This window comes from Sus scrofa, chromosome 13 (genome assembly GCF_054392235.1).
Source record: "Sus scrofa isolate SSC_HxYL_T2T_F1_AM1 chromosome 13, Sscrofa_HxYL_maternal_Yorkshire_Landrace_v2.0, whole genome shotgun sequence".
In the NCBI taxonomy this organism is placed as follows: Eukaryota; Metazoa; Chordata; class Mammalia; order Artiodactyla; family Suidae; genus Sus; species Sus scrofa.
The window spans coordinates 17080975-17106288 of NC_139395.1; the positions used below are offsets into that span (position 1 = coordinate 17080975).

The following is a 25314-nucleotide window of genomic DNA, read 5'->3' on the forward strand; positions in this document are numbered from 1 at the left end:
AGGTTGAGACATAGAAAATAACCTACCTTTATTGGAAATATGTGGTATGTTTGGCCTAGGTGTGCATTACCTCATTTAACCCTCACAAACTCAAGAATCAACCCATTTGGGCATGAGAAAATCAGATCCCCATCTCCCAATCACCAATTCCCTGGATCTTTCCACAACTTCCTGGTGTTCCAACACAAAAACATACGTAAGAAAAAGAAGGTTTTGCCCATCACAGATATATACACAGCATTAGCAGATCAAGATGTCATGAAAAAGAGGAGAAAAAAGAGAAAAATGCATCCAGAGCTCCTGACTGCTATAGACAGGGAAACAGAGAAGTGGAGCAACTTTCCATAAGACTACGACATGATGAGCAAATGTTGCTTCCCTTAAAACCTGCTGTTAATAGTACCATCTCTGTGTCATAGTTCCCACAGAGCCAGAGAGTCACAGGAACCTTCCTCAGATGATGTTATGTACCTGGTTCTGGAGGGTACGAACCACATTCTGAGAATACTGAGAGGGGACCCCCCTGAGATCTGGCTTTTAGACACATGGGGAATAGGGTGTTCTCTGGCCTCCACAAGAAGCCACCTCATATTGTTACTGGAGACCTCTCCTTACCTCTTCCCTGGCCTGATATAATAGTAAGAGGGGGTTTTTTAATTCCACATTCCAATCCTGCTGCTTAATGTACTAATAAGGCTAATTTCTTTGAAATCAAGACAACTTTCTCATTTGCGAAACAGATATGTCTTATAGGGCTGTTATCAAGATTCAGTGGAATAATAAATTAAAATCATGGACTTGGAAAATAGACTTGTGGTTGTCAAGGGGGTGGGGAGTGGGATGGACTGGGAGCCTGGAGTTAACAGATGCAAATTATTGCCTTTGGAATGGATTAGCAATGAGATCCTGCTGTGTAGCACTGGGAACTATGTCTAGTCACTTATGATGGGGCATGATGTAAGAAAAAAGAATGTATACATGTATGTATAACTGGGTCACCATGCTGTACAGTAGAAAAAAAAATGTCTTGGAAAATAACAATTGATTACAATTAAAAAATAAAAATAAAATTTAAAAAATGATGACTACAAAGCCTGGCATATGGTTCCTATTATGTTTTGTCCAGCATAGAGTCCCTCTTTTTTCTGACCCAGACACTAATCTTCCAAACCTGTAGCTTTGGACATGCGTCTTCCTTGCCCAGAAACTTTCAATATACCTGATTGCTCAGTAGAGAAAAACAAAACCCTTAAATGTAGCATTAAGTCAACTCAACGCACCCTTCCAGACTTCCCTCCCACTCTTTATATTTTTTTTTCCTCACCCTCCATTCCTACTGAAATGGAATCCTTGTTTGTCCAGACCCGCCCTGAGTTCTTCTAATTCTAAGCTTTTCCTTTTTTGTTAACCTGGGATACCCTGTGTGTGTCTCTCACAGAGGTCTTGTGTAGAGAATGCCTTGATTTCTTGCATTCCCAGAAATGCCCAGGTCCTCTCCACCCTAAATATACTCTCAAGTGCCCAGGAGGGAAGGCTGGTTTCTCCCCGCTTCCTCTTCCCTCATGATCTGGCTATTACTCATCTCATCTTCACTTCCTCAATGAAGCCTTCCTGATGGCACAGGCTCGATCAGACCCCTCTGTTATTTACCTCCCCCTTCATGTACTTATGTCAGCAGTAGTCTTACATCTACTTCCATGATTAGTTCACTCATGTCTGTCTCTCCCCATAGAGGCCAGTTCTCAGATACAGAACTTGTACCTGTCTTGTTCCTCATTTTACACTCACACCTGGATTACAACAGATGCTCAATAAATTCTGATGACTGATTGGATGGAGAAAGGCCATTCTGTTTCAGATTCCTCTCCAAGCTCCCACTGACTCTTTATTTGCACCATTCTTACAGATTTTATTTTATCCTATCTTACATTAGGGTCCTTCCTGTACAAATATTATCTCCTGCCCCAGTTAACCAGCTCTTTATTGGTCATAACTATGACTTATGTATCTTTGAACCCTTCTTTGTGTCTACGAAAACGTCCTACAGGTAGGAAGCACTTAACAAGTGTTTATTGAGTTTAGCAAAATTCAGTGGAAACTGAAGGCTCTCCAGTCTTGAATGAGTGTAGTCTCCTCTACCTTCTCCAAAATCTGATCCAAAAACTGCAGGCTGAAAACTGAACCTTGATCAAGAGGCATGTCTTATGACACTCTGATTCACTTATCAGGAAATCAATGCACATCTAGGGATAAAAGCATTACTCTAATTCCATGAGAGGTACAAAAACATAAATAAAATTTTACCCCCAGTGAAATGTAACCCAGTGAATCAACAGAAGCTGATTACAATCCTGGGTTGAGACAGATCCTTCAGGGTAGATTCCATAATTGATTAATAATGTCTGCCATGGGCACAGCAAGGGAGAGGTACACTACATATGCCAGGTTTCTGCCTCCCTTTACACAAAAAGATAATGTCAAGCCAATAGTGTGAACAGTGTACACTGGAAGGATGCAGAGAAAGAGGAGATCACTACATCATGAGGAGGAAAGAGAGGAGATGGAAATTGAAGAAAAAGTGATACACAAATAAAGACTGAAGATCGAAGCAGGGAGGGGATAAAGGAAGATGGATTTGGAGTTTAAGATTAGCAGATGCCAACTATTATATATAGAATGGATAAACAAGGTTCTACAGAAATACACACAATGCAGAGAACTACATTCAATATTCTGTGATAAACAATAATGGAAAAGAATATGAAAAAGAATGAATATATGTACTTTGCTGTACAGCATAAATTAACACAACACTGTACATCAATTATACTTCAATAAAATAAATTTAACATAAAAGATAAAGGTAGGGAAAAGGTTTCCAGGATGGGGTACCCAACACAGACCAAGACACAGCAAAAGGACTCTTCAGGGGAGAGTGAGAAGCACAATTTGGCTGGGAAGGACACTTCTTGACTGAGATTAGTGAAGCATGTGGTTGAGAGGCCTTGGATGTCAGACTAGATCACTGGTGTCAGGAGCCATGAAAAGCTTGAGATTGGAAGTGAGGCACATGATAAAGTATAAAAGTAATTTGGTTTATATTACTCATTTCACTATCAGCAGAGTCAAGCCTTAAATAAAGTTTCCAAATATTCATCTTGTATTTATCACCCTTTAACTCCCACTAGTACTAAAGCCACTAGCGGATTCTTTCCCAGAGCCAAGGTCAGTTTGTGAGGCAGGAGTATGAGAAACTGGAGAGAAGAACATCCTTGCACTTTACCCTGTTTCCTCGATCTCCTTTTTCTCCAGATGACCCTGGGACTCCACGATCACCCTAGAAAAAGAAATACGAAGAGAATCTTTGTTACATTAGTCACGCGGAAACTCTTCTCAGATAGTTTCACGTTTTTGCCAAGAGCAGAAAGTTCTAAATCTGCCTGCATGATAAGACTAGATGCCCTGAACAGTCTTCCCTTTGAAAAACAACTGAAAATCCAGACAACAAATTAAATGACATCTTACATACATAAGTGAGCTGCTAAAGAAAAAGGGACATCCTTGGAGTTCAGAATAAAGAGAAAGCAGGAAGTAATAACCTTTGGCTGATCCTCTGTGTATGGTGTGAAAAACCACAGGTGGTCACTTATTTTAACATGGTCCCGGGAGTTACTGCCACCACAGACGTGGCAGAAACAAGCAACCTCTACTCAAGCCTCGATGACTTCTCACAGATAAAAATTCCATCAAAAATGAGTTTCCACAGACATAGAAACAAACTTACGGTTCCCAAAGGGGAAAGGCAGTGGCAGAGGGATAAATTAGGAGTTTGGGATTAGCAGATACAAAAAAACTATGTGTAAAATAGATAAACAACAAAGTCCCACTGTACAGCGCAGGGAATGATATTCAATATCCTGTGATAAACCATAATGGAAAAGAGTATGAAAAAGAACGTATGTATCTATGTATAACTGAATCACTTTGCTATATTACTTTTGCTGAAACTAATACAACACTATAAACCACCTATACATCAATTTAAAAAAAAATACAAAAAAAAAAAAAAAAAGTAGTTCCTGTTGTGGCTCAGCGGTAATGAACCCAACTATTATCCATGAGGATAAGGGTTCAATCCCTGGCCTCACTCGGTGGGTTAAGTATTCGGCATTGCTGTGAGCTGTGGTGTAGGTCACAGACGTGGCTCAGAGCCTGCATTGCTGTGGCTGTGGTGCAGGCTGGCAGCTGCAGCACCAATTAGACGCCTAGCTCGGGAACTTCCGTATGCCTCAGATTCAGCCCTTTTAAAAAAAAATCTAAATAAATAAACCTGAAATCTTAAAAAAAAAAGTTTCAATCAAAAGTCACAACACACATAAGGGAGAAGACAGCAGAACCAACAGACAACAAATTACAAATTTGTAATAACTATAGATATTGAAATTATCATGAGAATGTTTAATTCATTTAAATAACCAAAAAGAATGAGTAAAAAATCAAGCAACTATATATTTTGTGAAAGGACCAAGCAGATTTGAGAGTCAAACAGAATTTCTTAAAGTGAATATTAGAATAACCAAAATTAAAAATCCAATTGGCAAGTTAAATAGCATATTAAATACAAGTGATGTAAAGACTGGTGGACTAGAAAATGAAGGAAGTATTCAGAATGCAGAATGCAGAAAGATAAAGAAATATAAAATATGAAATAGAGGCTAAGGTACATTGAGGATAAAATGAGAAGGTTCATAAATTTGTAATTACACTTCCATAAGAAAATAATAGAGAAAATGGGGAATTTTTTAATTTCAAAATGATAATAAGTTAAGGGTTTCCAAAACTCAAGAGATGATACAGATGCTCAGATTCAAAAGCCTAATAAGTCCCAAACAGGCTAAATGAAAATAAATCCACACCTGTACACACCGTATTGAAACTGCAGGTAACAAGAAACAAATGGAAATTTGTAAAACAGCCTAATTTTTGTAAAGATTGCTGACAAAGGAAAAACAGTTATTTGATGAGCAACGTGTGTGTGTGTGTGTGTGTCTTTTTAGGACCACACCCACAGCATATGGAGGTTTCCAGGCTAGGGGTCAAATTGGAGCTACAGCTACCGGCCTAAGCCACAGTTCACGGCATCACCGGATCCCTGACCCACCAAGCAAGGCCAGGGATCAAACCTGCATCCTCATGAATACTAGTCAGATTCGCTTCTGCTGAGCCATGATGGGAATTCCGACGAGCAACGTCTTAACAGCAAAAATGAAAGAAGGCAGTGGAAGCCAGGAGACTATGAAATTACATTTCCAAAGCATTGAGAGAAAATAATTATCTACCCAAGAACAATCTTTCAAGAAGAAGGGTGAATTCATAAGATTTTCAGAGAAAAAAACAACCAAGGAAGTTTACAACCTTCATTAAAGAAAAACTCTCTAAAAGTTGTACCTTAGGCAAAAGAAACATTAATATTTTCATGTCCTTTTGAAGGCATCAGTGGTAGTAATAAATACTTGGGTAAAGCCAGATAAGCACTGACTACATAAAACAATAATTAGAACAATATCTAGTTGGTAGAATTTAGCAAAATAAAAAGATGGAAAGAAGATATTGGACAATAATATGTGCTATGGGAGCTAAGTTTCTTGGTCCTTATATTTTGAGGATAGGAGAACATAGGAATGTTCCTTTAAAAACTAAATAGAGAGTTACCATGTGATACTACAATCCCACTCCTGGGCATATATCCAGACAAAACTCTAAATCAAAAAGATATACACACCCTAATGTTCATATAGCACTATTCATAATAGCCAAGACATGGAAGTAACCTAAATGTCCATCAAAGATGTGGTATATATGTCTAGTGGAATATTACTCAGCCACAAAAAAGAATTAAATAATGCCATTTGCAGCAACATGAATGAACCTAGAGATTATCATACTAAGACAAAGACAAATATCATATGATATTGTTTATATGTGGAATCTAAAAAAAAAGATACAAATGAACTTATTTACAAAACAGAAAGAGACTCACAGACATTGAAAACAAACTTATAGTTACCAAAGGGGAAAGGAAGTGCGGGAGGGATAAATTAGGAATTTGAGATTAACATACACACACTACTATATATAAAAGAGATAACCAACACAGACCTACAGAATAGCACAGGGAACGATACTCAGCATATTATAATAATCTAAAGGAAAAGAATCTGAAAAAGAATATATATAAAACTGAATCATGTTGCTACACACCAAAAACTAACAAAACTTTATAAATCAATTATATTTCAACTAGAAAAAAGAGCAAATACATAAATTAACTTTAAACATTGTTGAACATGCATGTTTTTTTTTTAATTTCTAGACTAATCATGACAAGTATAAACTATTAACGCCCCCAAACTAGTGAGGGCAGGGAGGGGCTGGAGACATGTAATGAAAAATTTTCTGTACCGGTTCTCCATCCAAGCCATCAGGACCTTCCTCACCAGGGCTGCCCTGTGGAGCAAAGGAAGTTGAGAACTTTAGGGACAAGAGGACCAGATTACATGGCTATTGCTTTGATGTCAGTTTCCTTGCTAATATTGTCCTCAGTTGGCAGAAGAGTCCACACCTCCCAAAACAACATTTATACACTGCATTTAAGTGTTAAAAAGCAATGGTTATTTTCTTCCTGAAATGGATTAGTGTTACACACTGTTTTTCCTGACAGTTTCAGGTGCTAAAGAAAAAGATCAGAAAAAAAGGAACTCGGATTTTGAATGGATAGAAAGACCTCCTTTTAAATGTTCATGCTGTGACAGGTACTGTAACTCCCTCACAAGACTGAATGAAACATTTCTCACGGTCGTCTACATAGTAACAACGGTCTTTTTGCCATTGATTTTTTTTTTTAATTTAAAAAGACTGGCAAATATGCCAGAATTAATCTGCATAATGGAAACTTGGAAGACTGCAGATTAAGTTAGAACTAAGTAAGTGTGGATGCGTGTGTGTGCATTTTGAAAGAGTTAAAATGAAAAAAAAAAAAAAAAAACTTCCTTAGAAAAGAACTGAAAAAACAGGGCTAACTAGTGATGAGAACAAAAACTAGCAGCTGCATCGTGACAGCCCATCAAGAACTCCATCACTTCCAAATTATGAGGCCTTCACTTTGCCAACGCTCTCAAAATGACGGTTCAAATATTTATTATAAAGGATCTCTTGAAGAAAAAAATTTGGAGTTTTGCAATCAGAAAAAGATGCATTTTACATGTGTGGGATGGTGGATTTACTCCTACTGGTCACAAATCAGGTTTCAGGCATATTTTTTTAGCCAAAGTACAGCTGAGTCAGTGCATGAAAATATGTACACAAAATTCTTGGACTAAAATTACACCGTATATTTGTCACAGGCCACAGCAGGTGCATGATGGTACCAAGAGGCCTCAGTAAAGGAGCTCTATCAGCTCTTGTACGACCTGTTCATCACTTTGCAACCATTCTCAAAGATGATGTGGGGAACAGACGAGATACCTAATAAATGTTTTTTGAAGGAATGAATGAGCAAATGGATACTTTGCTCCTGAATCTGAATGTAAAGCCCTTCCCTATTATACAAGCGCCGTCCTAGCATCCCTCTCCCATGCGACACCCAGCTTGACCAGACCCTTCTGACCACACCTTGAATTCAGGACCAACTCTTCCAGATAAACGTATGGCTCACTTACTGTACAGTTAGCAAGGCTTGAAAATTATCATAAAGATCCCTGCCTTAAACCTGAAATACACACCTTACAAACAGCCATTCATTAGCATGGCAGTTTTGCTGTTAATACTATCTGACGTACCCCCTTTTCTAAAAGTGTTAGGCCCCACCTCACTCCAGCCAAAGAGAAACAAGTGAACTTGGTATTATGTTTCCCAAAGAAACTATTCTCCAGTTTTAGAAGAGTAAGGAATGTCACTCACCTTTTCTCCTGAAAATCCTCTTGCTCCCTAAAATTAAGAAGAAAGAAAAACAACTGAGCTTGAATGAGACTTTAAAATCATAATTTTATTGAGGAAACCATGTGTTCCCTAATTTTAAGAAAACGCAATTTTTAGATCAAAATGAAGATTTCTTCTCCAGGAACCATAAGGAGCATCGCGGTATTCTGAGTACCACTCCCCTGAACCTGTGACATGGAGAAAACTGCACCTTCTAACTCCTTACCCTTTAGGAGTGAGCCAAAAACAGTAGTGACCTGCCACTTATTTTTTTTATTAAAGCATATTTGATTTACAGTGTTGTATCAATTTCTGATGTACAGCAAAGTGACCCATATATATATATACCCCTCTCTCTCACAGTATCTTCCATCATGTTCTATCCCAAGAGACTGGATATTGTTCCCTGTGCTGGACAGTAGGACCTCACTGCCCATCCACTCTAAATGTATTCGTTTGTATCAACTAACCCAAAACTCCCAGTCCCTCCCACTCCCTCTCCCCTCCCACAGCTTGCCATTTACTACAACAACCACATTTCGTCAAACAAAAATGAAACGCTATGCTGACTAACGAGCATGAGAAGGCTTCCAGGAACAGGAGGACAAATTAATTGGAAGAGAAACTGGTCAGAATATGCAGAAGACAGTCCCTGTGTTCAGAAAAACTCTATAGGGCTCTGAGGCTGTAGAAAAAACTTTCTGGCCATATTAAAAGAGATTCTCTAATCCTAGAAGGTAAAGATGCATTTAAGGCAACCATTGCAAAGTGGTGCCCTACCCATTACCGTTTAAATTTCATTGCTTTCAATATTTCATAATAACCTATAAGGTAAAATAATCTTAAAAAAATATGTATATATGTGTATATTATGTATTCTTTTTTCAGATTATTTTCATTGTATATTTATTTATATAGAGATTATATTTATGTATGCAGTTTATACATATATATGTAACTGAATCACTTGCTGTATACCTGAAACTAACATTGTAAATCAACTGCACTTCAATTAAAAAATTTTTTTCAGAGTTCCCATTGTGGCGCAGCAGAAATGAATCAGACTAGAAACCATGAGGTTGCAGGTTCAATCCCTGGCCTCGCTCAGTGGGTCAAGGATCTGGCATTGCTGTGAACTGTGGTATAGGTCGCAGATGTGGCTCGGATCTGGCATGGCTGTGGCTGTGGCCTAGGCCGGCAGCTGTAGCTCCGATTGGACCCCTAGCCTGGGAACCTCCATATGCCTCGAGTGCAGCCCTAAAAAGCCAAAAAAAAAAAAAAACTAAAAATTTTTTTCATTGTTCTCAAGCCCAATTTCCAAGTGCCAATTCTGTGACTCTTCTTCTGGAGAATTTTTTCTGGTACCAGAGGCTGTTCACAGCACAGGACATGCCAGAAGTGTTGAAGAATTATGCCCTCTGAGAACAGCCCTCAACTAATCCTGAGAGAATTTGGTATGTGAATATCCCACTTCCCTCACGCCTCCCTTGGAATAACATTGAGGTGCACATCTGACACTGGCTCCCAATATTCCCAAGCAGGCCTAAGCTCTGTCCACCCCCATCAGTAATCAGAGAATAATGCACCCTTTTTAAGCCACCTTCCCTCCCGTTTGACCTTTCTACTCCTCAACCAGTGTTCACTGTGGTCCCCTCCCAATAAACTACTTGCACTTGATTCCTTTTCTCAAGCTCTACTTCTGGCTCTACTTCAGTCTGAGAAAGAGCTAAATCATCATAGCTATGCTGAAGAATTAGGATTTTCCTCAAACTCAAGGGATTAAAACAAATAGCACAATGGTTCCACAGCTCCAGGTCATGCTCACCTTGGGCCCTCTCATACCCCGGCATCCTTCATCACCTCGGAGTCCAGGAAGACCTCGGGGGCCTCTTTCTCCCTGTGGAATAGATACATGTGGAGGCAGTGAAGTAGGTCTCTCAATCACCACCCCACCAACTCCAACCAGCAATAATAACTGTCAGAAGGACTAAAATAGGCAGGGTCCTTATGACCCTGCCACATCCTCAAAGACCTGACTAGATCACCTGCAAGGCAATCAGAATGTTCACCATCCCTCTAACCTGACTCTGGGACTCACCCCCACCCTCCCCCCCTTATAAGGAAACAGCTCATTGCCCCCACCCCCAGGGAGCAAGAGAGCAAAGTAACCTGTTGCTTGTTTTTGCTACCCCTCTGCTGCAGCAGGGACCCCAAATAAAGTCTTGCCTGAATTTCTTTCTGGGCTCCTATTAATTTCTGTTGGTTAAGGAAGGCCAAGAACCCAGGTCAGTAACAAGAGGGCTCTCTCTATTACTTTGAACTTTGAATGGCATGGTATTGCCACCCAGTCAGAGTTAATTTGAGATATCTATGGGATGTTTATGGAGGTAACCAACCAGATCAGTTAAAAAGGGGGTGGGGGGAAGGAGGTAAGGAAATCTAACAGAGATTATTTATTACATATGATGGTGAGACCTCACAATTTCAAATAAATTAGACTTTTAACAATTGCTTTCACAAACCATAGATTTGTGATTACGTATAAAAATACCCTCACTACAAAAATGAAGCAATGGGTTTTTGAAGCTGAAAGCAAAATTTGCAATGACATGGGAGTTCCCTGGTAGCTCAGGGGGTTAAGGATCTGGCGTCATAGCTGTTGTGGTCTAAATTCAATCCTTGGCCTGGGAATTTCCACATGCCGTGGGTGCAGCCAAAAAAAAATTTTTTTTTTGCAATGACAGACTTTGTAAACAGACATAAAAGTGGTTTATCCTTAACAACTCAAGAAGTGAACAAAATGTACCCTTGGGCACTTCATGTGATGTTTCCAAAAAGTTGTTGCAGTAATGCTGAAGAAACTGATATAGAAATTACATGGGAAGAATTGTTAATAAAATGGTTTGATAATACACGAGAAAAAAAGAATTTCTATATAGCTTTTGTATGTAATGAAAGACTTTAAAGTGTTTACATATAACTAAGTTAAATGCTATAAGTAGACATTTGTCTCACTCACCTACATCTCTAAAAGTTTGTATTTTCCAAATCGGGTAAAATGTTTTTAGGATATTCTTACAAAAACACTGGAGTTGTCATTTTTTTTTCATTTTATTGAAATATAGGTGATTTACAATGTTGTGTTAGTTTCTGTTGTACAGCAAAGTGATTCAGTTATACATTTATATGTATTCTTTTTCATATTCTTTTCCATATGGTTTATTCACAGAATATTGAATATAGTTCACTGTGCTATACAGCAGGACCTTGTTGTTATCCATTCTATATATAATAGTTTGCATCTCCTAATCCCAGTCTCCCAATCCATCCCTTCCCCACCCACCCCTTGACAACCACAAATCTGTTCTCTATGTCTGTAAGTCTATTTCTGGTTCGAAGAAGAGTTCATTTGTATCATATTTTAGATTCCACATCAAAGTGATATAATATGATACTTGTCTTTGTCTGACTTACTTCACTTAGTATGATCCTCTCTGGGGCCATACACATTGCTGTAAATGGCATATTTCATTCTTTTTATGCTGAATACTATTCCATTGTATATCTAAGGAGTTATCTTTATTTTGGGCACATATGTTAAATTGTTTGGAGAAGAAAATTTGGACTCATTCAGAATTAAGTTCCGTCACATTTAAAATCTGATGTCCTGGAGTTCCCATCATGGCTCAGCAGTAACGAACCCAACTAGCATCCATGAGGACACTGAGTTCAATCCCTTGCCTCATTCAATGGGTTAAGGACCTGGCATTGTGCTGAGCTGTGGTGTAGGTCACAGACTTGGCTCTGATCCCACGTTGCTGTGGCTGTGGTGTAGGCCAGCAGCTGCAGCTCTTATTTGACCCCTAGCCTGGGAACTTCCATATGCTATAGTTATGGTCCTAAAAGGGCAAAAAAAAAAAAAAAAAAAAAAAAAAGCATGATGTCCTGTTTGTTCATAGCAGTTGCTTAAAGCTGTCAATTATATTCATGACTTAATAGAAGAAATGACATCACCAAAAGCTTTTCAAATGTTGGGCCAGTGCAAATTATTATATGAGAAATGGGAAAAATAATAATAAGAAAAGTATCTCATTTCGCAAATGAAATAAAGAAATGTATACACGATGTTTAGTCATGCATCTGAAACAGAGGAAGCTCACAAAAAAATGTTAGCTATTTTCTTCCTATGGAAGTTACATAACTATTTTGTGACCTTAGATAACCTAATTTGATATGATAACTAAGGCTTTGATACGTAACCAACATGTATTTAAACCACCATCTCATTATAGATAAATTTTGAAAATATCCAAGTGGCTGGCAAATTGTATTTTCCAAAGGTGGCCTCAAGGAAATCTCTGCATTTTTCTGTCCTGTGACCTTGCACTGCTGCATCAAGAGGAGGAGTCTAATCTCCCACCCCCTCTGGAATCTGGTCTGGATTTAGTGACTTCCTTGTACCCAAAAGAATGTGGCCAGCAAGCTACCACCTGATTTCTTTTTTTAAAAACCACCTGACTTCTGAGGCTGCTCAGAAGCTGGATGCCCCAAGCCTGGGTTCCTGGAATGGACCCTCTCTGTGAAACCCAGCAGCCTTGCAGCTCCACCTGAGCCTGCCCTTCCTTACCTCAGGCCCTCCAGGCATGGAGAAAAAGCAGTCCTCCAGCCCCAGGCTGCCCTGGGGGGAAGGGCAGCCTATCCCCTAGACACCCAGCGAACAGCAGGTCCACTGTCCGCTTTCCAGTTTCCCCACCAGAGTCCCTGAGGGTGACTATTATTTACACCACAACAGTGTTGTTGGGGGTAGAAGAAATCGATTACTTGAACACTGAGTTCCCTTTTATGATAGGGAAGAACAAATCTGACTCCATATGCGATCCATTTCTTTTACTATAACCTCTGTATTCTATTGCTTTTGCTACAAGTTAATCACAAAAGGGATATTTCCCATAGCTTAAAGTATACACAATAGCCCATCTCCAGGAACCCTGCCTCCCACACCTGAGTGTTAAATTAAAATAACATTTATTTAGCTCACAGGAAACATCCTGATGAGGCTCACCCTGAATGGCTGCAGGAAAGAAGAAATTAACAGATCCTCTCCCGAGTCTGGCCAGAATCAGGAACTATTAGAAATAACTTATCATCTTTTTTGCTTTACCTCCTCACCTCTCCCTATTTGTTCTAGAAAAGGAACTAGCATCCAAACCCTGGACACATGGTTCTTTGGGACATGAGTCTATCTTCTCCGTCTGGTTTTCCAAATAAAGTCCATACTCCTTATCCCAACACGCCTTCTCTTGAGTTATTGGCCTGCTGTGCAGTAAGCAGTACAGCTTGGACTCAATCAATAACACTTGTATACTTTGAACTTGAATGTGCAAATCCTGGGCACATTCTGAAACCCATGCACCTGCAAGCACCATCTCTACCATTGAACAGACCAATCCAACCTCCTTTGCAAGGAAGCAACATTACAAGCCATTCAGAGGATGACATAATTTGAAGCCACCTCTCTCATGAGAGATGCAGGACAAAAAAAAATGAGCCCTACTGAGCTGTGCTGTCACATCGGCAGCTATTGGTGTGAGTACCTATTGAGTACTTGAGTTGTGCCTGGTCCAACTGAGACATGTTCTAAGTATAAGATGTTCACTGGATTTCAGACACCCTATTTTTTTTTCCCCACTGTACAGCAAGGGGGTCAGGTTATCCTTACATGTATACATTGCAATTACAGTTTTTCCCCCACCCTTTCTTCTGTTGCAACATGAGTATCTAGACAAAGTTCTCAATGCTACTCAGCAGGATCTCCTTGTAAATCTATTCTAAGTTGTGTCTGATAAGCCCAAGCTCCCGATCCCTCCCACTCCCTCCCCCTCCCATCAGGCAGCCACAAGTCTCTTCTCAAAGTCCATGATTTTCTCTTCTGAGGAGATGTTCATTTGTGCTGGGTATTAGATTCCAGTTATAAGTGATCATATGGTATTTGTCTTTGTCTTTCTGGCTCATTTCACTCAGGATGAGATTCTCTACTTCCATCCATGTTGCTGCAAATGACATTATGTCATTCTTTCTTATGGCTGAGTAGTATTCCATTGTGCATATATACCACCTCTTCTGAATCCAATCATCTGTCGATGGACATTTGGGTTGTTTCCTGTCCTGGCTATTGTGAACAGTGCTGCAATGAACATGCGGGTGCATATGTCTCTTTTAAGTAGAGTTTTGTCCAGATAGATGCCCAAGAGTGGGATTGCAGGGTCATGTGGAAGTTCTATGTATAGATTTCTAAGGTATCTCCAAACTGTTCTCCATAGTGGCTGTACCAGTTTACATTCCCACCAACAGTGCAGGAGGGTTCCCTTTTCTCCACAGCCCCTCCAGCACTTGTTATTTGTGGATTTATTAATGATGGCCATTCTGACTGGTGTGAGGTGATATCTCATGGTAGTTTTGATTTGCATTTCTCTTATAATCAGCGATGTTGAGCATTTTTTCATGTGTTTGTTGGCCATCTGTATATCTTCTTTGAGAAATGTCTATTCAGGTCTTTTGCCCATTTTTCCATTGATTGATTGGCTTTTTTGCTGTTGAGTTGTATAAGTTGCTTATATATTCTAGAGATTAAGCCCTTGTCAGTTGCATCATTTGAAACTGTTTTCTCCCATTCTGTAAGTTGTCTTTTTGTTTTCTTTTGGGTTTCCTTTGCTGTGCAAAAGCTTTTCAGTTTGATGAGGTCCCACTGGTTTATTTTTGCTCTAATTTCTATTGCTTTGGGAGACTGACCTGAGAAAATATTCATGATGTTGATGTCAGAGAGTGTTTTGCCTATGTTTTCTTCTAGGAGTTTGATGGTGTCCTGTCGTATATTTAAGTCTTTCAGCCATTTGGAGTTTATTTTTGTGCATGGTGTGAGGGTGTGTTCTAGTTTCATTGCTTTGCATGCAGCTGTCCAGGCTTCCCAGCAATGCTTGCTGAATAGACTTTCTTTTTCTCATTTTATGTTCTTGCCTCCCTTGTCAAAGATTAATTGACCATAGGTGTCAGGGTTTATTTCCGGATTCTCTATTCTGTTCCATTGGTCTGTCTGTCTCTTTTGATACCAGTACCACACTGTTTTGATGACTGTGGCTTTGTAGTATTTCTTGAAGTCTGGGAGAGTTATGCCTCCTGCTTGGTTTTTGTTTCTCAGGATTGCTTTGGCGATTCTGGGTCTTTTGTTGTTCCATATAAATGTTTGGATTGTTTGTTCTAGTTCTGTGAAAAATGTCATGGGTAATTTGATAGGGATTGCAGTGAATCTGTAGATTGTTTTGGGTACTATGGCCATTTTTACAATTGTTTTTTTAGTTTTTTTAAGGTAGAAAGTTTTTTAATTATATAAAATTATATCTGTAATTCATATTATATTTCTAGCTCTGTACTAAAAGATCTTTATAATATATCTTGGTTTTAGGGCATTACGACAGCAGAAGAGGGAGTTTCTGTTGTGGCTCTATGGTTAACAATCTGACTAGGAATGATGAGGTTGCAGGTTCTATCCCTGGCCTCACTCAGTGGGTTAAGGATCCAGCATTGCCAGTGGCTACAGCTCCAATTAGAACCCTAGCCTGGGAACTTCCATATGCCACAGGTGCGGCCCTAGAAAAGACAAAAAGACAAAAAAAAAAGACTGCAGACAGGGCACAAAATCAATCTCCTGCCCTAGACAAAAGAAGGCTTGTTTATCCTATTTGTCTGAAATTGGCATCAATGATCCTACTGGGTTGCTCAGACCTTAAACTATTCTTTTAATCTTGGCCAGGCTCATGGAACCACAGGTCAAAAAGAAAAAATAACACTTAAGGACAATTTAAATCATCATTAAAACCAGGACGGAATATTTTCACCACTCCTAAACAAAATAGCGAAAGTTCACAATTTCCATTTCTGAATGTATCCCTAACATTGGAATCTACACTTAACTGAGGGAAAATAAAAAAGATGAGCAATTCTCCCATAAATATAATCAAAGAAACAGATCAGCTAACATAGGTCTCAACAGCTGCATTTTTCTCTAATTTCTGCTATTTTCCAAGCTCAAGAAGCCTAAATGTTCAGAATAATAAAGCAACATGCTACTCTAAGAGGAGCATTATAATGTTAATGCTTGCATAGGCCAGTACTATGAAAAAATGGGGCCCAGGACTCCTCAGGTCCCAGAGACCACTTGGGAGAGTACTCACAAAGTTAAAATTGTTTTCCCAATTACACTGAAATGTTTTCTTTTTTCACTCGTATTCTCTCTCAGTATACAGCAGAGTTTTTAAGAGCACACAACAAAAGATATGACAACAGACTCAGTACAGAAGCAGATATACATATCCAGCTGTCGTTCAATAAGTAAGACATTAAGGACATCTGAAAATAGATAAAACAATGCCACTCTTCTCACTAAAACATTTTGTTTTAGAAAATATAGTTATTTTTATAAAGGAATAAGGTATCATTTATGTTGTAGGTTTATTTTTGTTATTCTGAAATAAAATCAATTATTTTAAATTACTTCAGTTTTAATTTCTAATGTGGTAAATATTGGTAGTTAGAAATCATATTTTCAGGGTTTGCCATCACCTTTGAGAGTGCAAAGGTATCTTGAGACCAAAAAGAAGGAAAATGAGTAGTTTATACATACCAACTTTTAAACAGACACCTACGGCTGAGTGATTTTCCATCATTTAAAAATTAACTGGAGTTCCCGTCATGGCTCAGTGGTTAACGAACCCAACTAGTATCCATGAGGATGAGGGTTCGATCCCTGGCCTTGCTCAGTGGATTAAGGATCCGTCCGGCATTGCTGTGGCTGCGTAGTGTAGGCCAGCAGCTGCAGCTCCTACTTGACCCCTAGCTGGGAACCTCCATACGCTGTGGGTGCAGCCCTAAAAAGACAAAAGACAAAAAAAAAAAATTTAACTGAAAATGATGAGGTTTTAAATACTCCTGGTATATATATGATGTAATAAAGATGGTCCCCACCACATTCTAGTCTCCAAGCTAACAATTCTTTCTGTAATACACATCTTTCTCCATGACCACATGATAGATAACTTTTCCTTTCAGGGATATATCTAGGGTTATATGCAAAACCCACTGTAACTCCACTGCCTCTTCAGCCACTCAGACAGAAGGCATCTGAGTGATCCTGTTGGAAGAATGGTTCTCTTCAATTCATTTTGTTAAGCTATTTACAAGCATGGATGCTTCATTAATAGTAACAAATTATCTGCAATTTTTCTCCCAAATTAACAAATAATCTTATAGAAATGCATGTTACACCACACTTACAGTTAGCCCAGAATCACTGATTAAAAAGCCAAATGACCATATTTCATCATTAAACACCTTCCAGAGATTATACCTTCACAAACTTTATCCACAGGACACTTGTTGCAGTAAATGGTTATTTTTATACTGCTATCTTGAACCCATTTTAAATGGCATGGATGAGAAAAACCTTCATGGTTAAGCACAAATAAGTATGGCTAATATTTGACGCATTCTACCATATTCCTTCAAAGAAAAAAAAAAGTAAGAGTCGGTACTTACATGAGCACCTTCTTCACCAGGATGACCAGGTAACCCATCCACACCCCTCTCTCCCTGAGAAGAAGAGAAAAAACATAAACAATTTGGACTCCAAATTCTTCATTTCCCAAATCTACATGAAATAAAAACTGTTATTAATAAAGACCTGTCTCATTGAGTGGACATTTTATTGAGAATCTACTAAATGTCAAGCATAAAGAACAGAGACATATAAAAACCAATACTCTTGGTCTGCATGGAAGTGAAAACTTGAATACCTACTTGTCTTTATAGCCCAGTACATCAACAGTTTTATTTTTCTAAAATACCTTTTTTAAGCCATGCTATTGCAAAAAATCCAAGCCAAAAACTAGCTTCTAGTTAAACGTTAAGAAAAACTTGAAAGAGGGCTGTGAACTGGTTTTACAAAACATCAGTAAACAAAGATGTTACAACCCATAGTATTTATGAGAAATGGCTGTTTATTTCTGCATGACTCGGCTATTTAGTCTCTCACTCTCTCTTTCTCTTTTTTAATTTCTTATTAGATACTCACAAATCATTTCCTCTCAAGGAAGTCTTGCTAACCATTTTATAGCCACAGGTGTCTATTTAATCTAAAAAGATATGGGAGCCACTGTCTATCTGTAATTAACAGATACGAAAGTAACAGAACCAAGCCCTGAATTCTAACAGACAGAAAAAAATAGAGAACAAGACACTCCCATCTTGGCCTTTAGGATATTTTAATTTCCAAAAAACATGTTAAGAGGTTTCCAGGCTTGATTTTCTGATCTTCCAATTCCATATTTAAGAAAAACAAGAGAGGAGAAAAATCTAATGCTAAGGCATAATTACAATTTATTTTTCCAAAAAAATAGTTATACACCGTTCTAAATTCAGATTGATCTGCAAAGTAAGACCTCATTTTAACCACCTCATGGAAAATCTTACAAAAAGAGAATGTAAAAGCTAATGGGTTTTATTCAACCTTATACATGGATTTGTGATTATAGCCCCATCATAAAGCTGTAGTCCAGTGGGAACAGAACCTTGTGTCCCTGGATATCTGAGAACTGTTTCCACTGAGATATCTGCCCTTAAAAATACGAGGTAGTAATTTTCCTATCACTCAACCCTAGAGTTAACAGAGAGGTGCATATTAACAACCAGTAAACCAATGAGTGAATCCATCCTCAGAGCTTAATACCATAAAACAATATTAGATCAGAGAGAAAGAGGCATCAAATACTATCAAGAAAACAGATGTTAGACAACTGACAACTTTGTGAAAAAGTGACAACTCCTGTGCAGTGGTACAGTGTGTGAAAGTGTTTGTCAAATAAATATAAGCAGACAGCATAACATAGAGGAAAGAAGGTGAGCCCAGGAGTCAGGCAGACATAGGGGCTTAAATCCTGAAATGCACATTTGTAACTGTCTGAAGTGGTGTTTCTTCTCCAATCCTCAATTTACCTCAAAGGTCTGTTAGGAGGACAGAGGTAGAGAAGGTGGATTTAAGACATAACACTAGCCTGGTATGTAGTGGATACAAAGTGTCACCTCTCTCACCCACCAACCATGCACACCCAGCAGGTTCTCACCTTCCTCCCTGGGCCCCCAGCATCACCTCTGTGCCCATCTTCTCCAAAGCACTTTGCATATATATTACAGCATGTTCTTTCCACAATTGTGTCCTAAAAACAGATATCACATATGATTTTTTTCGTTGCTATTATCCTACACCACATTACATACTAAAACAAAATTCCCTTAAGGTTTTTAAAATTATTAGAATGAGCAGACCTAGTGAAGCATGGTGTTTAAAAAAAAAAAAAACTTACAAGTTGCTTCAGTACGATGCTGGGGAGGGATTGCAGTGTGATGCTTAGAGGTTGAGTGTATGCAAATCCTCTGCCAAATTCTAGCTCCTGGAGCTCTTCTAATTTATGGACACCTTCAAGGCCAATAGTTAGGAGTCCAGAGAATCCTTCAAAAGACCAGGTGGGCTATTTACTTGCATATAATAAATAGGTGGGCTATTTACTTGCATGTCTTTTGGATGGTCTGTCTTTGTTTTTTCCCCAGATGTTCATCCATCATCCCACCCTTCCTATATCCTCATTTGTCCTATCACAAACTGCATTTTTGTTAAAATCAAAACCAGCTCCTGGAGCATCCTCTTGAAGAATTGGTCTGATAGCTTTCAATCCCAGCAGCTGAAAGTTAAATAGTTAGATGAAACAACAGAGTGAGACAGGCTGGGACCTGGGACCTTTGACTAGGGTGCTTGTACCTTTCAGCTTCTCCTCCGGCAACAGATAACAAAGTAACTGTAAGGGACTAAAAATAACTGCATAAGGCACATTTGGAGCACATTATGAGCAACAAGGTACAAAAAGACCAAAAACCCACCTGCCACTTCTGAAGAGTAAAGAGCAAAGGCCAGTACTGCACATGATCCCTGCACTCAGCAACACCCAAGCCACCCCCAGGGATGACCCCTGGACCTGCCCTACCCCCATCCCATCTAAGGGACCAGCTTACACCCCACACAAAGGACCAGGAGGGAGCAAAGGCACTTAACTTGTTTTTGTTGCCTCATGCATACGTCCAAATAAAGCCTTGCCTGAATTTCTTCTCTGGCTTCTTATCAATTTCTATTTATTAAGGAATGTAAGAACCCCAGTTGGTAACAAAAGACTCTCACAGCTCCCTTATAGCCTCTATTTTTTGTTTCATAGAGGTTTTCACCCACGATTGTATTAAGTTACATCCTTTAAAACCCATATTTGAAGTAGACATGTGGTTTACTCTTAGAAATTCTGAAAGTCATTGGAATTGTTCTTCAATATTCTGGTTCCTCTACTTAAAAGCAAAGGATAGAATTTCACTTCTTTGGGAAAGTTATAAACTCTGATTAAACCTCCATTCCTTACCTTTAAAAAAAATAGTTTCTATCTCATGAAAGTTAGAACTGTCCATATGGCTTGCTCTGACCAGTGAAATGTGATCAAAAGTGACCTGGGTGACTTCCTGGGAGAGATTTTAAGAGCAGGGCACACTCTACCCTATTTCCTTCCCCTGCCACAGCAAAAGACCCCTCCTTTGGCCTGAGTCCTTGAGTGATTAGAATGAGGCATAGATGAATGGACATGAGGCGTAAGATTTAAGCCACTGAAATGTGAAGGTTGTATATCATTGCACCTAGCCCCTACTACTGATGCAGGCAATAAAAGATAACCTGGATTTTTCCATATAACAGAAAACATATGGACAAGAACACTTTTCAAATTTGGCTAGAAAGCACTGCCGAATTTCAGAACAAATATTATTGTTAATATCATAAACATTAAATCACATACACACACATCAGCTTTTCACTATTGTAAACAAGCTGTTTTAAAATCCTGTGGCTAAAAGTTGTATACATTTCTTAGCTATTCCTTAAAATAAATTCCTGGAAATGGAATTGCTGATCTAGCATGTAACCAAAGTCTGCAGTCCTTTGTCATATACTCCCAATTCCCTTCCAGAAAAGCTGCAACATTTTAAACTTGGAGTGGCAATCTATGCATTAAATTCAGTTGAAGCCAAATTGTCACAAAAATACTCCATGTAATGCAAACTTTATTAAAATATCCATGACATTTTTTACAGAACTAGAACAAATAATCCTAAAATTTATATAGAACCACCAAAGACCCTGATTTGACAAATCAATCTTGAGGAAAGAAAGAACAAAGCTTGGGGGTGTCATGCTCCCTGACTTCAGACTATACTACAAAGCTACACTAATCAAAACAATGTGGTATTGGCACAAAAACAGACACATATACACTGGAAGAGACTAGAGAGCCCAGAAATAAACTCACATACTTATGATCAATTACAACAAAGAAGGCAATTTTATACAATGGAAAAAAGATTATACAGTCTCTTCAATAAGCAGTCCTGGGAAAATTAGACATGTAAAAGAATGAAATTAGAACATTTTCTCACATTGTATACAACAATAAACTCCAAATGGATAAAAGACCTAAAATATAAAACCAGAAACCAGAAACCCTTAGAAGAAAACATAGGCAGAATACTTATTGACATAATTGTAGTGATATTTTTTGGATTTGTCTCCTAAGGCAAAGGAAACAAAAGCAAAAATAAAGGAAGCCCAATTCAATTTTCAGAGTTCCCCCCATGGCACACTGGGTTAAGAATCGAGCTACAGCAGCTTGGGTCACTGCATAGGTGCAGGTTTGATCCTATGCCCAGTGCAGCAGGTTAAAGGATCCAGAGTTGCCCCAGCACATAGGTCACAGCTGTGGCTCAGGTCCAATCCCTGGCCTGAGAATTTTCTCTATGCTGCAGGTACAGCCATAAAATTAAAAAAAAAAAAAAAAAAAAAAAACTTAAATGTTTTTAAATACCAAAGGAAACCATCAACAAGTGAAAAGACAACCTACTGAGTGGAAGAAAATATTTGCAAATGATATGACCAGTAAGGGGCTAATATCCAAGGTAGATAAACAGCTTATATAACTCAGTATCAAAAAAACAAACAAACAATTAAAAAAATGGGCAAGAGACCTGAAGAGATGTTTTTCCAAAGAAGACAAAGAGATGATCAATAGGCATAGAAAAAGATGTTCAACATCACTAATCATCAGAGAAATGCAAATCAAAACTACAATGAAGTATTATCTCACACCTGTTAGAATGTCTTTCATCAAAACGTCTACAAATAACACTGGGATTCCCATTGTGGCTCAGTGGGTCAAGAACATGACATAGTGTCCACGAGGATATGGATTCAATCCCTGGCCTCACTCTGTGGGTTAAAGATCCAGTGTTGCCACAAGTTGTGGCAACATCTCAGATGCAGTCCGGGCAGCACTGTAGCTGCAGCTCCAGTTTGGGACCCCTAGCCTAGGAACTTCCATATGCCTCAGGTGTGACCATAGAAAGGAAAAAAGAAAGAAAGAAAAAAAACTACAAATAGCAAATGTTGTCGAGGATGTGGAGAAAAGGGAACCCTAGCATACTCTTGGCAGGAATGTAAATTGGTAGAGCTGCCATGGAAAACAGTTTGGAGGTTCCTCAAAAACTAAAAATAAAACTACCACATGATCCAGTAATTCCACTTCTAGGTACATATCCAAGGAAAATAAAAACATAATTTGAAAAGATAAATTTACCGCCATGTCCATAACAGCATTATTTATAATAGCAAAGACAGAGGCAACCTAAGTGGCCATCAACAGATGAATGGATGAAGAAAATGTGGTGTATACAGTTGATTGTTGAACAACATGGGTTTGAATTGCACCTACATGCAGACTGTTTTCAATAAATAAATACTATAGTACTGCGTGATATACACCTGGTTAAAACCATGGACTCAACTGTAATTAAATTGTGGATACCAGGTCCAACTGTAAAACCACACATGAACTTTCAGCTGCACAGAGTGTTGGCACCCCTAATCCCTGGGTTATTCAAGGGTCAACTGTATATACAAGGGTATATTACTCAGCTGTGAAAGACAGAAAGGAAGAGAGAGAGAGAGAGAGGGAGGGAGGGAGGGAGGGAAGGAAAGAGGCAGGCAGAAAGGAAGAAAATCTTGCCAATGTAACAGCATAGGTGGACCTGGAGGTAAGTAGGTCAGACAGAGAAATACAAATCTTTCAAGTTATCACTTACATACTTAATCTAAAAAATAAAGCAAATGAGTGAATATAACAAAATAAAAACAAATCCATAGATACAGAGAACAAACTCAGGGTTACCAGTGGGGAGAGGGAGAGGGAAGGAGCAAAATGCAAACAGGGGATTAAGAAATACAAACTATTATGTATAAAACAGGCTACAAGGATATATGGTACAGCACAGGAAATATAGCCAATATTATATAACTCTAAGGGAATATAATCTATAAAAATATGGAATTACACAAAACAAACTCACAGTTTTCAAAACCAAGTAAGAGTTTCAACTAAAGAAACAAACCTCCCCTACCGCGCCCCCAACCCCCAGCTAGGGAGGCAGCTACTTGCCTGACAGCAGCTTTGCTGGCCTCATACCGCCATTCTTGTAATCTTGTAGCAACTACGTGCCTTATGTCCTTGCTAGCAGCTCTGACATATCAGAGCTGTTTATCAGTTTTGTTTTTGTAATATTGTCATATTGTATAAAAGCTACCAGAACAAAAACCTGGTGCTCAGACTGGAGGCGACTCCTCTGAGCCCCCGTTGGTGCTGAATAAACCCAGCTATTCTACATCTCTGAGTGCGTAGTGCCACTTGTCTCTTTCCGGTGCCAAGGTTTCTGCAACTATCTTATGATTACCATAGGGGAAACTGTGGAGGGGAAGGAGGAATTAAGAGGATGGTAACAACATATATTCACTGTTGTATAAAATAGCTAATTAACAAGAACCTACTATATAGCACAGGAAAATCTACTCATAGTTTGTAATAACCTATATGGGAGAAAAGAATGGATATATGTTTATGTATAACTGACTCACTTTGCTGTACACCTGGAACTAATACAACATTGTAGGTCAACTACACTCCAATAAAAATTTTAAAATAAATAATAAAAATAAAATAAAATGTCAATATGACAACGCACAAAATAAAACATACAAAAAATAAAACTGAATCACTATGTTGGACACCTGAAACTAATGTAAACCAACTATACCTCAATTATATGGATATATATGTACATATATACATATGTATGCAGCAGTCCTTGGAGACAGATAAAAAGGAAGAATCAAGAAGTAAAGGAGGGGGAGTTCCCGTCGTGGCGCAGTGGTTAACGAATCCGACTAGGAACCATGAGGTTGCGGGTTCGGTCCCTGCCCTTGCTCAGTGGGTTAACGATCCGGCGTTGCCGTGAGCTGTGGTGTAGGTTGCAGACACGGCTCGGATCCAGTGTTGCTGTGGCTCTGGCGTAGGCTGGTGGCTACAGCTCCGATTCGACCCCTAGCCTGGGAACCTCCATATGCCGCGGGAGTGGCCCAAAGAAATAGCAAAAAAAAAAAAAAAAAGAAGTAAAGGAGGGAGGAACTGTTACCCACCAGGGTTCTCGGCCTCCTTAATCAATAGAAATTGATAAGGGGCCAGAAAAGAAATTCAGGCAAGGCTTTATTCCTGGCAGGAGCGGAAAGAAAGCAACAGTTTCACTCATTGGGGGTGGTGGCGGGGGTGGCAAGCTAGTTCCTACATGGGGTGAGGGTTGGGGCAGGGCCAGAGGGGTGACAGGTTGTCTGGCCATCTCTTTGGCGATGTTGTGTGCAGAGCGCATGTGTAGCACCCTGCTTTTGCTCTTGGCTCTTCAGAAGTGACAGTTGGGTTTTTTTGGTCTTTTTGTAGCTTGTTGGTCATAATTTATTCCAATTGCTCATTCATGCAGTTATTTTTAGTCCCTTATAGCTTCTTTGTATTTTGTTGCTTAAGGAGATGTTTGTCCTGATACAAGCACTGTAGCCACTGCAGCAAAGGGTCCCAGGTCCCAGCCCACCTCAGAAAGGCAATGGAAGAAGTAAGGCCCCACTTTAGGGTGATTTTAGAGTTTAGGAAAGAGACATTTTGGGCCCCTAGGTAGCGTAAAAGAGCAGAGAGTGCCTACCACCCCCACGAAGTAGGAGCTGCCTCTGCAACCCTCCAAAGCAGATGCCAGGTGCTGTCTGGTTACCTGTGTCTCAGTCAGAGCGACCCTTAGTCAGTGTTGGGGATGTGGAGCCCCCGGCCTCCTCAGACC

The 25314-nt window shown here is 39.1% G+C and overlaps 1 protein-coding gene across 3 annotated transcripts in view; it reads right to left on the minus strand.

The window, feature by feature from the left end:
- LOC100517188 (collagen alpha-4(VI) chain-like) overlaps positions 1–25314 on the minus strand; it is a 150103-nt gene that overhangs the window by 79867 nt on the left and 44922 nt on the right. For all 3 annotated transcript variants that reach the window (XR_014825028.1, XM_084991763.1, XM_084991764.1), the window contains exons 11-17: positions 19389–19534; positions 19149–19241; positions 17566–17619; positions 9803–9874; positions 7960–7986; positions 6463–6507; positions 3284–3337 (exon numbers count right to left, since the gene is read on the minus strand). Coding sequence is in view for 2 of the 3 variants with exons in the window: in XM_084991763.1 (XP_084847889.1) it covers positions 3284–3337; positions 6463–6507; positions 7960–7986; positions 9803–9874; positions 17566–17619; positions 19149–19241; positions 19389–19534 (491 nt within the window). In the remaining variant the exon portion in view is untranslated. The remainder of the gene's footprint in view (positions 1–3283; positions 3338–6462; positions 6508–7959; positions 7987–9802; positions 9875–17565; positions 17620–19148; positions 19242–19388; positions 19535–25314) is intronic.